Source organism: Olea europaea, unplaced genomic scaffold (genome assembly GCF_002742605.1).
Source record: "Olea europaea var. sylvestris unplaced genomic scaffold, O_europaea_v1 scaffold2175, whole genome shotgun sequence".
Taxonomy (NCBI): Eukaryota; Viridiplantae; Streptophyta; class Magnoliopsida; order Lamiales; family Oleaceae; genus Olea; species Olea europaea.
In genome coordinates this window covers 101,759-118,058 of record NW_019239748.1, presented here as the reverse complement: position 1 = coordinate 118,058, position 16,300 = coordinate 101,759, and the positions used below count along the sequence as shown (strand labels likewise).

General features: G+C 32.4%; 1 protein-coding gene across 11 annotated transcripts; it reads left to right on the top strand.

Moving 5' to 3' along the window:
- The first annotated feature begins 12,273 nt into the window (after positions 1-12,273).
- LOC111380599 (ultraviolet-B receptor UVR8-like) lies at positions 12,274-16,300 on the top strand. Of its 11 annotated transcripts, XM_023004211.1 has the most exons (8): positions 12,274-12,556; positions 12,793-12,876; positions 13,357-13,448; positions 13,583-13,853; positions 13,950-14,299; positions 14,384-14,785; positions 15,020-15,407; positions 16,033-16,300. In XM_023004211.1, exons 4-8 carry the CDS (start codon positions 13,638-13,640, stop codon positions 16,273-16,275), a joined length of 1,599 nt encoding a protein of 532 aa, XP_022859979.1. In that variant the 5' UTR covers positions 12,274-12,556; positions 12,793-12,876; positions 13,357-13,448; positions 13,583-13,637; the 3' UTR covers positions 16,276-16,300. The 11 variants fall into 11 exon arrangements, with proteins under 11 accessions (XP_022859979.1, XP_022859980.1, XP_022859975.1 ...); XM_023004212.1 differs by lacking the exon at positions 12,793-12,876 and having other exon boundaries at positions 13,357-13,396; positions 13,620-13,853; XM_023004207.1 differs by lacking the exon at positions 12,793-12,876 and having other exon boundaries at positions 13,623-13,853.

The window sequence follows — 16,300 nt, the reverse complement described above, 5'->3', positions numbered from 1 at the left end:
ACTAAAGACTGTAGCTTACATTCTCAATAGAGTTTCAAGTAAAGTAATTGCCAAAACTATTTATGACCTTTGGACATGCAGGAAGCTTTGTTTGAAGTACTTATACATTTAGGGTTTTCCTGCTAAGGTAAAGCCTTATAGGCCAAATGAAAAGAAACTGGATTTCAAAACTGTCAATTGTTATTTTATTGGATATTCTGAAAGGTCAAGGGGTTACAAATATGATACTTTCACTAATAGGTCAATCTACAAAATAAAAATTCATAGTTCTTTGAGGATGTGGAGTTTACAGGAGGACATGAGGTTATAAATTTTTTTTATGAGGAAATATATGTAACGATTCTTTCTATTTCCGTTGACGATGATCGGGCTCAAGAACAAATTCTTAATCCCGATCTTGTTCAAAAAGATGAAGACAATATTCCAGAATCCCCATGCACAACTTAGAGATTATTCTAAAATAACAAAACCAACAACCTCAAGAATAAATGTCATTAAGGAGATCCATTAGAGAAAGGAGAAATACAATCCCGGATGACTTTATAATCTTTTTCCAAGAACATATCGATGACATTGGATTGGTGGAAGAAGATCCAATCAACTTTCATCAAGTCATGTAAAGAAATAATTCTCAAAAGTGGATTTATGCCATAAATGAAGAGATAAAGTCCATGAAAAATAGTGATGTTTTGAAACTCATTCCATTGCCTTTCAATACGAAGTCCATTGGTTGTAAATGGATATTTAAAACCAAGAGATTCGAAGGGTGATATGAAGAGATATATTTCTCATCTTGTTACAAAGTGCTTTACTCAAAAGGAAGGAATTGATTTCAAAAAAACCTTCTTCCCAGTTTCTACAAAAGACTCTTTTAGGACTATTATGACACTTGTAGCACATTTTGACCTTGACTACTATAGATGGATGTCAAGAGACCCAAAGAAAGTAGTTTACAAATTAAAGAAATTCATCTATAGGCTTGAGTCAGCTTCCGTTCAATGGTATCACTAATTCATCAAGTAATTGTCACGTTTGTCTTTAAAATGAATATAATTGATGACTATGTATTCACAAGTTCAATAGGAGTATGATTGTGTATTCACAAGTTCAATAGGAGTAAGCATATTTTCGTAGTATTATATATTGATAATATGTTGCATACATACAATGATATATGCTTATTTTACTAAAACCAAGAGATTTCTAATAAAAAATTTTGATACACCTCTTTTATATTAAGGATACAAAAACACTAGGATCTTCTCAAGGTATTCTTGAATTATTACAAAAAATACTATACAGATAAAGTTCTTAAGAGATTTGGGATGTAGGATAGTAAATCGGATGATACCCCTATTGCTAGGGAAGATAAGTTCAATCTTAATCAATGTCCTAGAATGCATTCATTGTTGGAATATTAGGCAGATATTTAAGTAACCCTGAGATGAATCATTGAAGGTAACAAAGCGGGTTATGCGACATCTATAGAGAACAAGGGAGTACATGATCACATACAGGAAATCAGACCAATTGGAAGTCATTAGATATTCTGATTTTGATTTTGCTGGATGCCAAGACAATCGAAGATCAACATTAGGCTATATCTACCTGATGGCAGGAAAAACTATATCCTAGAAAAATGCCAAGTAGACACTCGTAGTTTCTTTAACCATGGCAGGGAAATTCATAGTATGTTTTGAGGCATCCAATCAAAGAATAGGGCTGCAAAATTTTGTTATTGGACTACGCATTATGGATGGAATTGAAAAACAACTTAAACTATTTTCTGACAATAAATCAAAAGTATCGTATTCAAACAAAAATCGGAGTTCAAAAAAAGCTAAGTGTATAGACATAAAGTTCCTAATTTTTAAGGAAAGAGTTTAGAGTGGCCATATTACTAGAGAACATATTGGGACAAACTCTATGATAGCAGATCTGTTCAATATAGAGCTACCACCCATGGTCTTTCATGAGTACCATGCTCACATGGGTGTTGCACCTTTAGATTATATGCTAGTTTAGTAAGAGTTAGTATTTGGTGTTGTCTATTTTGGACACATATTAAGATTTATAGATATTCAGTTTATTTTAGAAATAAATTATTCTATTGTTTTCATTGTGATTGAAGTTTTTTTATTTGATCTCATTAAAGAATAAGGTAGGACCAATTGAAAATATACTTGGTTGAATTACATTACATGTAATTTTTGTGCTATACATACATACTTGATTTATGTCATTTGGTTGTGTTAATATACGTGATCATTGATGGGTTTAGTTATAATACTTGTAACAAACACCGCCTTGATCTTGTGGCCTAAGTAGAGGATTGTAGGGTTTTAATTTATAATGTAGGCATACATATGTAATTAATTGTGTATCAAAGGCTATCTTAAGGTTAAGTCAATTTAAAGTAATCAAATAAAGAATTAATGTTATTGTACTTTACGTATCTAATATGGTATGGACTTAAAAATGTGCAGAGATTGGATTCCCTTGATTATATTTCATGATGGGCCAAAATATATATGAAAACATCTTAAATGGTTAATGTCCAAAATTCATACATGATTCTCACTATATGTTTCATTTCATCAATATAAGAATACAAGAGAAAGCATATTGAAAANCATGTTTTATCATTTTTTCAATGAAGTCGCACATTATCTCATTTGAATTTCTTTTGGGATCAATTAAAGAGATGCATATAAGGTGTTTGTGAAAATTTAAGTATAAATATGAATTCGAACTTTGCTTTACATTATAATAAGTTATACACTATGGAACACTTTATTTATCGTTGAATATGAATTAAGGTGCTAGAATTTGAAAATGACATGATGTGAAATTTCTTTTTAGGAAAGTCGCAGGCTATCTCATTTAAACCTTTTTTTTTTTTTTTTGGATCAACTAAAGAAATGCATAAAATATGTTTGAAATAATATAAATGCAAATATTAATTCAAACATTTCTTTATATTAAATATTGACATGATGTAAAACTTCATTTGTCTTTGCATATTGAATAAGGTGCTAAAATTTGAAATGATAGCTCTATCACTTTTCAAAGAAAGTCGTATACTATCTCATTTGAATTCTTTTTATATCAATAAAAAACATACAAATTGTAAAAATTTAAATATGAACATAATTCAAACTTTGCATTAAAAGTGATATGATGTAATACTTTAATTGTTTTTTGCAGATGAATTAAGAAGATGAAATTTGAAAATGACATGCTCTATCACTTTTTTTTTTTTTTTTAAAGTCGCAAACTATCTCATTTGAATCCTTTTTGGAGAGAAGCATAGAAGAGTTTTGTCATTATTTAAGTATAACTATATATTCAAATTTTGTTTTACAAATAGTTTACTTTTTTTGCATATGAATTATTTTGTTAAAATTTTTATTTATTTATTTTTTTATAGATATGAATAAAATTAATGTATTCATTTGTTATGGAAGCAAATATAAATAAGATAATAAATATAAAAGTCAAAAATTGAGTAAAATTATCGCCCCAGTAGAATGCACATACAACAACCTTGAGGATGATGTTTTCTGCAAGTCCAACATCACAAATAATAAAAATACAATATAAGGTGAAGAAAAACCCTCCTTTGGTGAAGATTTCAGACGATAGATCTCTCACATTTTATTTGATGCTCAACAGAAAAGATAAAAATATGACAATCTTCCCATTGTGTATAGATGTCATGATGGTTACAAAACATTATAGAATTCAATGTTTACAACTTTTGGAGGTTGCTACTTTGAAGAAAATGATATGATGCGGTTACAAATTTGTGAAAATAATAATTCGATGAAAATATCAGCTCAAAAATTACCGACTATCAAAGAATTTATGTTGATGTTTATAAAAGCATATAGAAAGTTGAAGAAATCAAGAATGAAGGAGGAAGTGATATCGTTTCAATTGTTATTATGAATGAAATTGCAAAGAGCGATTAGTAACTGATATTTTGTCATTTTTATTTTTCATTCTCCCCTTGATAGTCTCTGTTTTCTTTTCCTTTGCCTAAATGTTCTTTCGATAATGGGGCTTAACTTTCAAAGTTGATTTCATCAAAATCTTGCATAAACTGTCAGAAAATACTTGAAAAATGTACGAAACACGAGAGGGATCTAGTGTATGATAGGTAGCCAAAAGTAAAATTAAAATTCGAATTCAATGGCAAAATCAGTAAATTCAATTCAAAAATCTTATTCCTCGGCAACTTAGCTAAAAAATTTGTTCAATAAAATTTTGCAATCATATGGGATTATAGACAAGTAATAGTTTTAGGTGTAAGAGTATCGTCCCACGAAAAATAAATTCCAAGTTGAATTTTATTAATTCGATGTCAAAGGGGATTTTGATTATTGTCTGGTTAGGTACTAATTATCCTAAATATTATCTAGAGTTATGTAAAGACTATGTTGAGACGAATGCATTCAGATTTCAAATCCACCTATTATTCTCATGTTCTAATTATCGACATATGTTCTTGAGTATAATTTGTCTGTATTAATGACAATCAATAATCCAATAATATTCAACTACCTCACATGTGGTAAGCTGACTCTATTCCTAAGCACTACACGAAATATCTAGAAGTATTCATAGCCCAAATTCATATGCAAAGCAATACCAATGGGGGGGGGGGGGGGGGGGGGAGAAAAAAAAAACCATTACCTAAATGGTTATAAGCATTCAAATAATCATTAAGCAAGCATTATAAATCAACAACACATATTAACTAAATAAAAGATCTTTGAATTAAAACGATAAAACAATAGATTTGATCTTCATCCTAGCACTAAAGTATTTCGACTAGCATCTCTATGATGAAATTATAACAAAATAAATGATAGTTCATCACCCGGAAACGTAATTGCAGGAGAAAGGAAGTAGGACCAATTTCTAGCTTTAGATATTCAAATTCAAGTTTTGAATCTTCACTTTCTTGGTGTAATTTGCATTCTTTCTCTTCCTAACCTTTTTCTCCGTGTTGTAGAATTAAAAATAGTTAGATAGAAGGCTCCAACAAGGTTAAATCGTAGTGCAAATTGCTTTTCTAGACTGAACAAAACCAGATTTGCACATCTCAAATATTCATGTTTAATGATCCAGTTAGATAATATTGTTGCACGGAGGTGTTCTCTTTATTCTATTCTCTTTCTCCTATGCGAATATGATTTTACATACCAAAAATATATACATACACTAAATAACTAGAATGATTTGCTGCAAATAGCATAAAAGGTCTTAAGCTGAGCAACTAAAAATTATTACATAAGGTTATATTACAATATTGATTTTTATTTTACATATCAGTTTTTCATGTAGAACAAGAATATCAACCTAGAACCTACCCTGATTGTCTCTAAAATTCCACTTCTTTAAATTTGAAGTTAGTCTAGGCTTAAATATCTCGTTCAGCCATTCCTTCACTAGTTTTGTCCAATATTTGTGCAAAATATGTTTTAAATAGCATGAAAAATCTTTGTGGGCCATCAATTCTCACAATTTAATACTCAATCAAAAGTTGTTTTAAATAGCATGAAAAATCTTTCTAGGCCACAATAAAAAGATCCCATCTTTTTTAAGTCATTGTGTAGAATTTCAATTTCTTGTACCAACTTCAGAGTCCAATGTCTCTCAACCTTTAACTTATTTTTCACATATCAAGTTTTTAGTGAAAGCATGTCTAAGATAATAGTACTTTTGATTAAGAATAGCCTATTTTGGTATAGTTCGTTTATTAGGTGAAATTCGATGTTTGGACATGAAATTGAAAGAAAGAAGTGAAAATGAAAAAAAAAATGGTGAAATTCAAAGTTAGGGGACCTACTTGTAATTTTTCAATAGTTGATTCGGACCACAAAATGAAGATTGAAGATATTACGGGTTCAATTGGATGCAATTAGAAGTTAAATGACAGAAATTACAAGAGAAAATGACTTAAAAGATAAAAGAAACAAGAATCGAATTTGATGACCAAATTGCACATTTGCAAAATTTCCAACAAGCGCTTGGGCATTACATTGCTGAAAATTAAACAGAAAATCGACACCTAGGCTAGGAGCCATTGTAAACATGGTTTTGTTACAATTCCTCTCCAAATCAATTTTTAATGTGATTTTAAACCAATTTTCACGATCTATAAATACCAAACAGCCTCATGCATGAAGATAAACCTCTCATACTACTAAATTTATCAATTAACATCATTAGAGACATGCCAATTCATCACACTTTCAAAAAAATCAAGAAGCAATTGCAAAAATTCAATCCGTTAGAGTTTCAACCTTGAATGGGAGATTTAATCAAGATACAATTGAAGAACTTTAAAAGAGCAAGATTCATCTTCCTCTCTCCTTCAACAATCTATAATCCAAGTTTTATATCTCCAATTAAATAAGTTTTCTTTTGGTTTTGTAATACTAGGCTAGGGTTTCAACTACTAAGAAATGATGAACCCTTTTTACGATGCTTTAATATAAATTCAATAATTTGATGCTCAATGTACGTTTATTCTTACATGATTGTTCTACAATTTAATGTTTTTCAACTAATTAGCTGGTAACTGAGTTTTACGTTAATTTTTTTTTTTTACTCTCTCTCAAGAGAGAATAAAATAGATAGAATGTTGTAATAATAATTATAAAGTCCGATAAGGGATATAGCTATACTGCTATGTTTTGCATGATTTCTATAGATGTTCTAACATTTTTATTATATTATTTCATGATTGCATCATCCATAGAGATATAGGAATGTCACGTAAGAGGATAAATTTAATTTATATGTAGAAATGCTTTTAATTAACTTAGTAACATTGATCAACAAAAATATGCATATATGGCCATGCTATTGGATTGAATTGAAAAGGATTAATAATGAGGATTCAAGCTCTTGGTAACCATCCATTCTAAATATAAAAAACCTTTATAATTTGCTCACCATAATTGTTAGTTTAATTAAATAGATTATTATAAACAAATCGAACAAAATTGGCTATTTTATTAAGGTGGAAATTGATTGATCTTTGATTAAGTACGTATTTCTCATAGGAACGATTTCATATTCACTACTTTATTACTTGTTCGCAATAATGTGCTCTAGCTTGTTGCTCAAGCTGCAAATTGATCACTTGAGAACCGTGCAGGCTGGAGCTCGAGCGGTGTATATATCTAATAAATTTCTAGTTCACATAAACTGCTTATTTTACAGCCTTAGGCCACATCAAACACTTTATACTATATATACCCAAGTCATATTTTTGTCTCAAACAATCTCTATTTATTTAGTTGAGCCTTTATTCATTCAAGGGAATATCCTACAGATATGAAACATCAATTTAAATAATTATTGATGTAATCATAAGATCAAAATAAAAGATCTAATAATCAAACATCAAAAATTCTACTTTCACCTATTAGTCTTCGGAAGTCTAAAGTTGGAGAATAGACAGTTGGAGTTCTAAATTTTTTTTGGTGATTTGCAAGTTGGATGATGAGGGTTTATTAAGATTTAGTTGTGTCTAGACCAATAGTTAGCTTTTCTAGTAGATTTTTTTGGCAAGATTTGCCCAGAGATTTTTGATTCTTGTGAAAAAAATTTCAAGGTTTCCTTCGGTACCAATTTTTGGCGTTCTTTACTTTTTTACTAGTTTGATCTATACGTTAACGATTGTTTAATTAGGTTTTAATATTGAGTAAACTTCATAATCATCTAGAGACAAAAATTAGTGACGTGTTGCTTGTTATTGTTTTTATTTCGTATAATTGGGTCTAAATGACACGATATATATTTCTAATAGCTACATTATGCAATGGTACTCAAGGTTCTTCAGTAAAATTTCACCCCCTAAAAAATAAAAAAAAATACAAAAAAAATCTATGTTGTCAATTTCATTGTCAAATTAATAACTAAATATGTAATACAAATGTATTACCTATTTTGAACTTTTGATCATCCTTATAGGGTTAAACCAGCACTCATTCTCCTTTCTAGTGGATGATCCCTCAGTCTTATTGTCACTTGGTAAGCTTCTAACCTCAACTGAGTTATCATAATCTGTTCCAACTTTTTCTTGAAGAAATATCTCACCCTCCTACTCATCCCTTACATTATCAAAACCAATATCAAAATCTTTACTTAACCTGAAATCTATACTTTCATCATTATCATCCATGGATATAATTTCTTTCTGCTCGTACTCTGAGTCACTGAAATCTTCCAAAATACCCTCTCATATTTATCATCTCAAGCAAGATCGGCGGTATCAACTTGCACATCATCCACATGGACTTCTTGCTCAACATGATGTTCTGTTTCAGCAGGTTCTACATTAGTCTACACATGAGTAGTGATGTCAACCCGAACATAAGGTTTTAATACACATTCATCAATATGTAGGTATGCAAAGAAGTTAGCCTCAATATGAGGTTCTGTTTCATCCTCAACAGTATGTATATCTATAATAAAAGTCAGCCTCAAACTACACTTGTGGTTTACCAGCCTAAGTTCCATCAACGATGTGATCATGCCATCTAACTATGCTTCAAGAACATGAGGTTCAAGATCAACTTCAACATCACTGGGTTCATGAATCTTAGATTGCGCTTCAAATTCATGAATCGAAGACCGTAACTCAAGTGAATATGCTTTACAACAACCACCAAGATCCATTCCAACCACTGGTTTAAACCCAGTTAAATCAACTTATGTTTCTCCAACCTTTGCATCAGTTTAACCAACACAATTTCCATCCATGTACTTTAGCCTCTGAATCTCTATTTTGAACTTTTGTTTCACCACCAACAGTAAATTCAACCCTAAATTACTAACATTAGTTTCCTCCCCATGTACTTCAACCTTGAACAATGCAGCCTGAACTTCTACTTCACCCCTATTACTAACCTCCACCTCATTCCCCCATCATCTTGTACATCATATCCTCCAAAGATAACATTCTCTTCCTCTACTTCCATGTCATCTACTTTATCAACTATTTACAAGTTATCACTTCTAATGATTCATCATATATCTCAATAGCGTAACATGCATGATACTCATCCACTGGTTCATCATGCCCTCCAAACTTTTGAGCATTGACCGACTCCGCACTAGTCTCACAATCAATCATAGAAACATCCTTCTGTTCTATTTCATACTATGGCAACTCCAAAACCTTAACTATGGGCAAGCAATACAAATTAGTCATCCTATTTTCATTAAGCAACTTCACTACATTCATGAAATTGGAATCAATTGTCAAAATCAATCTCTTCTTCTCTACCTTATAAACATATCTCATTATATCAAAATATCCCAACATCTTGAAGGCATTGTTTAGAAGAAATCTATTAAAGAAATCGGGTTAGATATAGTCTAGATAACTTATTTTATCATGCTTGTACACAAAGTTTCTTACCTTTGCAAATAAAATTCTAACATGATGTAGACGTATATTGAAATACTTTGCATTTTCCCTTAAACAAAAAAATGGAGAAAAAACAACATCAAGCCCTAACCCTTTTTCATTTCCTGCAACGCAGATGTACTAAACAAGTGATTACACAGTTTATTAAGCTCAAAAGTCATCAAAACACTCAGCACTTTTAAAGTTTATAGTAGAGAAACACAATTTATGCACTGCTTATAAACACAATATTTCGCATCATAAATGGAAAAAAAATTAAATACAACACTTTACCATAAACAGGTTAGAAAAGAGAGCCTCGAATATGGGCTACAATATCTGATGGATGATCATTTTCTTCATGGGTTTCTTTAGGGTCCATAATAGAAGATAATGTACATTGATCACATTAATGTAAGGAAAATGAAACGAAACAGTAATTGACGTTTTTCATTTTTAAGGGAAAAATGTGTTATGACCAAAATGCTATTGCTTTATTTGGGAAAATTATTAAATTTTTCATTTCTGTGGTCAACAGACAAAAATCGTCATTTTGGACTTGACTTACAATTTTTTAGAAGTTTGTTATCTATAGTGGCACAAATGGAAGAGTTGAATCAATTTTTCGTCTGCAAAGATTTTTTCCTACAAATACAAACAAATACAAAACTTTCCCTACAAGTAAAATTTGTAGGGAAAGCATCAATTTCTTGTAGTGTATTTTGCTTTCATCTTTTAATGATAATATTAGTTTGCATTATTTGAGCAACTGCATACATATTTAGGCATATTTTGATCATTTTCACTCCCCATAAAGATAGAAGAACGAAGAACTTTCAAATTCAAAATTATATGCACACGTGATATGAGTGTTCACTTAATTGATGACACATGGTCATTTGGTGTCCTAAGTAATATTTATACTATTTGTTAATCACTCTTTTGAAGGTTAGGGATGTTAGGATCTTATAATCATGATACATGAAATGTTAGAATATTTTGCCATAATTTTCTCTATAATAAAGGTATCTATATGCTCCATTTAATGTGACCAACTTGTTAATAGATCAATAAAACAAAGAAATTATAAAATATTCATATAATAATGATAACATGAAGTAATTCTACAACAAATAATAAATTTAAAATTGTTAGATCGGGTCTGGGATAAAACACACTACTTCAACTTTTTAAATTACCAAGTTTACGTTCCAAATTTCCAATTAGTTCAACCTTACATGCAGAATTACACTAACCAAAGCAAACATGTCACTGTTAATTAATTTCTAGATGATTAAGCATACAATTCAATTAACCCTATCTTTGAATATCGTAGTTTGCAATAAATTGTTGGAAAGTAAAGAACGCAAATTTTGATAGCAGAGAAACCCAATGTAGGAAAAATTTCGGGACCAAGCCAGTTACCCCATTATAGACAGTTCAGGAAATACATAGCAATTCCAACTCTTGTACCCACTAAGACCTGCTATCATAGTCTCACGATCTACTGCTATAATACATCTAGCCTGCTAGACCTCCTAATCTGCCTCATGTAGCCTCCTGTTACCGTAGATACCTCTAGCCTCCTACTAGACTTCCCGATCTACCTCATACAGCTCAATCTGCTGTCTTTTACAGCCTCTTGGTTTTATGCTAAATGTCTCTCCAAGTGAAACACTAAGAACCTCTTGTTCTTGTACTTATAACTGTGCTTCAATCCATCTCTCTCAATCCCCTAATGAGAGTTTCTTCCTCCAAAGATTAAGGAAGCACATTGTTTTGGATTATTGCACCTTGATGTTTTTTCCAAAAGTTGGTTACCAAATCACAAGATGAGTGTGTATGATTCCACCGCTGAATTTGTTCTTGGCTATCAAAAGAATGTTGTAAAGATGTTATCAATGAAAGAACAAAGTAGCAACCTCTCTAGAATTTCGTTCATGGCTCTGATATTTATAGTTAGGGGTAAATAGGTATCATGAGCCGTGTAAAACTCTTCAAATCGCGACCTAGGTTTTGACCATGTGACACTGTCGCTCGAGTGACGCTCTAGTGAGAAGCGAACGACAGTTTCTTCGCTCGAGCGATGCAGGGACGACAAGCGGGCAACGATGGTTCTGCTTCATTCGCTCAAGCAACAACTTGATCAGCAGTTAGCGAAAATCTGGCGAGTCTTCTACCTTGTTTCAAACTCAACTCTAGCCTAAACCGTCTATACAAATTGCAACCCAAGGCCCTGACTGTTACAACATGTTCAATTTAGTCCATTTTGTTCACAGAATCCCTAATTACAACATAAAACCTAACAAGAATAATGTTATTGTATATAATGGAGTTACATGATAGTTTACATCTACACGAAGTGTTAATGAAAAGAGTGTGAAATTTTTTTATTTGATTAAAAAAACTCTAACACAATCATATCTTATGTATCATGTGTTCGTAAACAACTATGTAAATTATTATGTACATATTTTATAGAATCTACCACTTTTCAACCATATATTTCATCAATTTTTATGAAAATTTACTAAAAAATTTTGATTTTAATTCTCACCAAACATACTTTAGTATCCCACCAAAAGGATAACTCATTTTTTTTTTATGGACCCTTAGAAAATATAGAGAAGAGAATCATCCAATGGAAAATAAAAGTTTAGCACACATTTATCTCTCTTTAAAATATAATTCTTTAATTTTCACACTCATTTTCAAACACAAATTTATATAATAAAAAAAATTCTTACTTTTTAAATACATTTTCTTTAAAAAAATTACTACTCAAAATATCATTATTTTTCCCCTCAATCAAACAGGGTCTTACTTAAACACAAAGATATACATGCTGCTCACTCAGAAACTCTCTCAGTCTCTCCCCGAAAATTCAACAAAAAAAAAAAAAAAATCCCATCAGGCGTCACTTATCAGCAACCATTTTCTGAGAATAATTTAATGATCATCATCGGAAGCAATATTTAAAAAACAAATAAAAAAATAAAAAACCAAAAATTGTTTCTTAACACTGATACCCAATTGAAGCCTCTTTTCTTCAATCGGAATTGAACGAATTTTAGTAAAAGTCATGTCACATGAATTTTGAGGATTCTTGGGCCCCTATTACATGTAAATTTTTTTCTTAAATTTGTTGCTCGATCTCCCTTTTGTTGAAATGTTCTGGTTTTCCATAGTTTTGTATTTTAGATTATGAAGTATACTTGTTTTGTTACCATCTGATGGTCCATCTACATGTGGGATGTTAATATTTGATTTTGTGGGAAATAAATGTGTAATATTGTTTGATTGTAGCATGAGATTGTTTTTGGTAATTCTTTTTGATAATTTTTCCTGGAGATGTGAAGATGCTTGGCAGCTCTTAAAATCGAGAGAAGAGAAGAAGGTTAAGAAGCTGCTCTGCCTGTGGATGAATTTTTACCTTTTTCGGCGTGAGAATGCCTCCCCTTTCTGGGTTTATTTTGGGTGTGGAATATCCTTTGCGAATCGTTTGGTATTCTTATTGTAACAGTATGTTTACTTTCGGGTTTAAGAATATCCCATGAGTGTCATTTCTTTTTAAGATATAGCTGTTGAATACTACTGAGTGTTGGAGATTACTTAATATTGATGCTTTCAAATGGGCTGTGTTTGGCTTTGCAAACTTTGCAAGTTTTGTTACTATTTAAAGTTTTTTGTATTCCTTTTTCTCAGTCTCCCCATTGTATCATTTGATCTTGCACTACTATTTTATTTCAGTTCTTGCAATTATGTTGAGTGGTGTGGCAATTTGGCCACTGGATGTGTTTATGTCCAACCAAAAATAATCATGATAGTGATGATCGTTTTCACTTACTTGCATACAATAATGTTTAATTGTTGACATTCTTATCAAAAATGTGTTTTGATTTTTGTGATGTGTATGCTCGCAGGCTTGATGCTTAGAGTTGTGTGATCCGCTAATAATTTAAGGTACGGAGTTGTACCACCGATTCAGTTACTATATCTCTTGTTGAACTATAAGGTAATTCAAATATGTAATTAGTTTTTATGAAAAAACAATGTGATAATATATATTCATTATTATGATTTTCAGTGGATCAGAATCATTAGATCTTCACTTCTGTGATAATGTATATTCATTATTATAATTTTCAGTGGATTAGATCTTCACTTGTGCTTAATTATGGCACAGCAGAATTAAACGGTGCCCATGGACGCTACTGCTGGTGAAACTTCAAGTGTTCAATACTATAACATTCCTGAGCAAAAAATTGGTTCCTCTGATGCACCAAAGGTTCCAAGGCAACAGCGTCGTTGTTTTGGAAATGAAAGCCCCGGGGAGTTCCCGTTGTCTTCCAATCCTTCCATCGCCCTTCATGTTCTTACGGGATGTAATTTGGATCCTCAAGATCTTGCAAAACTAGAGGCAAGTGTATTTTAGCTTGCCATTTTTTAAAATTCGGCTCTTAAATAACAATTGAAACAATGCTGCTGTTGGTTGAACCATAATGGCCTGTTGTAGGTAACATGTTCATTCTTCAGGCAGCCTGTGCACTTTGCTCCTGATTATATGCTCTCGTTATCAGAGCTTGCAGCTCTTGATATGTGTCAGAAGAGAGCAGTATTTAAGCCAATGACAGACGAACAACGGCTAGAGTTGAAGGGAAGATGTGGGGGTTCCTGGAAGCTAGTCTTAAGGTTCTTGCTGGCTGGAGAAGCATGTTCCAGGATCGAGAAGTCGCAGGCAATAGCTGGTCCTGGTCATAGTATTGTAGTGACTTCAAAAGGTGCCGTATACTCATTTGGGTTGAATAGCTCAGGACAGCTTGGGCATGGAACAACAGATGAAGAATCACAACCTCGGCTCATTAGGTGTTGATTTCTATTACTATAGAAGCCTGAAAATGGGCTGGTGGTTTATTAGAGAAATAATTTATGGAACTTTTTATGCTGCAGATCTCTGCAAGGGATTCAAATTATTCAAGCAGCCGCTGGGGCTAATAGGACAATGCTGATAAGTGATACTGGCCGGGTTTATTACTTTGGAAAAGACTCCTTTGGCGAAGCTGAGTACGGGTTTCAAGGAAATAAATTAGTAACTACACCTCAACTGGTTGAATCATTAAAAGACATCTTTGTCGTTCAAGCTGCTATTGGAAATTTCTTCACTGCTGTATTATCAAGAGAAGGCATGGTTTACACATTTTCTTGGGGAATTGACAATAAACTTGGCCATCAAACAGAACCAAGTGATCTCGAGCCCCGTCCATTGTTAGGCGCACTTGAAAATACACCAGTGGTTCAAATTGCTGCTGGATACTGCTACCTCCTTGCTTTGGCATGTCAACCCACTGGCATGTGAGCTCACTGTCTTCTCTTTTATTGATATTGAAACATCATTTTTAGTACACGCAGAATGTTTCTTAAGAACTCTTTATATGCAAATGCTAATTGAAAAGTTCCTCGTCATTTTAATTTATGCTCAACTATGCTAGTTTATTCTTGTGACTTCGAATGTATCTTTGGCATATCATTTATGTATGGAGGATTAATTTTGTTGAAAATTACCCTGAATTGTTTGTGACATGCCAGGTCTGTATATTCTGTTGGTTGTGGATTGGGTGGAAAGCTAGGGCATGGCACAAGAACGGATGAGAAGCAGCCGAGATTAATAGAACAATTTCAAAATTTGAATCTTCAACCAATAGAGGTTGCTGCTGGTGCGTGGCATGCTGCAGTGGTTGGAAGTGATGGACGAGTTTGTACATGGGGTTGGGGACTGTATGGGTGCTTGGGCCATGGAAATGAAGATTGTGAATCAGTTCCAAAGGTGGTCGAAGCGCTTAGCAATATTAAAGCTGTACATGTTGCTACAGGGGATTATACGACCTTTGTTATTTCAGATGATGGCGACGTTTACTCGTTCGGGTGTGGAGAATCATCTAGTCTTGGACTTAATAATGTGGCTGCTGCCGATCAGGTTTGCCTCCTTGTTTTCTTGTTCTGTATCTGAATAAGAATAATACTTGACATAATGAAGTTACATAATGATTTACATACAGATGAGATGTCAAAAAGAGAGTGGTGGAATTTTTTTTATTTTTATTTTTGGTTGCAGAAATTCTGCCCAATCATATCTCACAATATCATATGTCCGTAAGCCATTATGTAACCGTCTGAATAAAATATTCTACCCCATTTTGGGATATTATTATTATTAGTTCTTGCAAGTATGTTCTGCTGTCACTTTCCTCATATTTATAGTTGCTTTCTAATAGCTATTAAAGGTTCTGGTTTGAGTCTTGCCACCAACCATTTAAATGAAATTGTGCACTTGTTAGAAAATATAAATCCTGCCTGGTTGCCTACACATGAGGGCTATGTTGGAGATAATATTTAATATGATATACATATGGCCCTATCTAATAGCTTAAGCTTTTAGATTAAATTGAGATTTTCTTGTGAAGTTTCCTTTGCAGCAAAGCACAGGCATGTTTGGCTTGTTAGATCTGTGGAACCTAATTATACAATACACTTTCTCCTAAGTTAGATTTTTCATAATTGTATGGCGGGATAAAATTTGTAATAATTGTATAATTTGTCAGGAAAATGGGCAAGTGAATGTCTTGAGCCCTGAGCTTGTGACATCATTAAAGCAGATGAAAGAAAGGGTTGTACAGATAAGCCTCACGAATTCCATATTCTGGAATGCACATACTTTTGCGCTCACAGAATCTGGTAAGTTATATGCATTTGGTGCCGGTGACCAAGGACAGCTAGGTGTTGAGCTTGAAGACAACCAAACCGAAAGAGCAAACCCCGAACAGGTCGAGATTGATCTCAGTTAACGTCTAGATAATATCTAATGCGTTT

Excerpts from the sequence above, each read along its gene's own strand:
- LOC111380599 (XM_023004212.1), top strand. The coding sequence starts at position 13,638 with ATGGACGCTACTGCTGGTGAAACTTCAAGTGTTCAATACTATAACATT. Across the intron at positions 14,300-14,383 it reads TCACAACCTCGGCTCATTAG|ATCTCTGCAAGGGATTCAAA; the intron begins GTGTTGATTTCT and ends TTTATGCTGCAG. Across the intron at positions 14,786-15,019 it reads GCATGTCAACCCACTGGCAT|GTCTGTATATTCTGTTGGTT; the intron begins GTGAGCTCACTG and ends GTGACATGCCAG.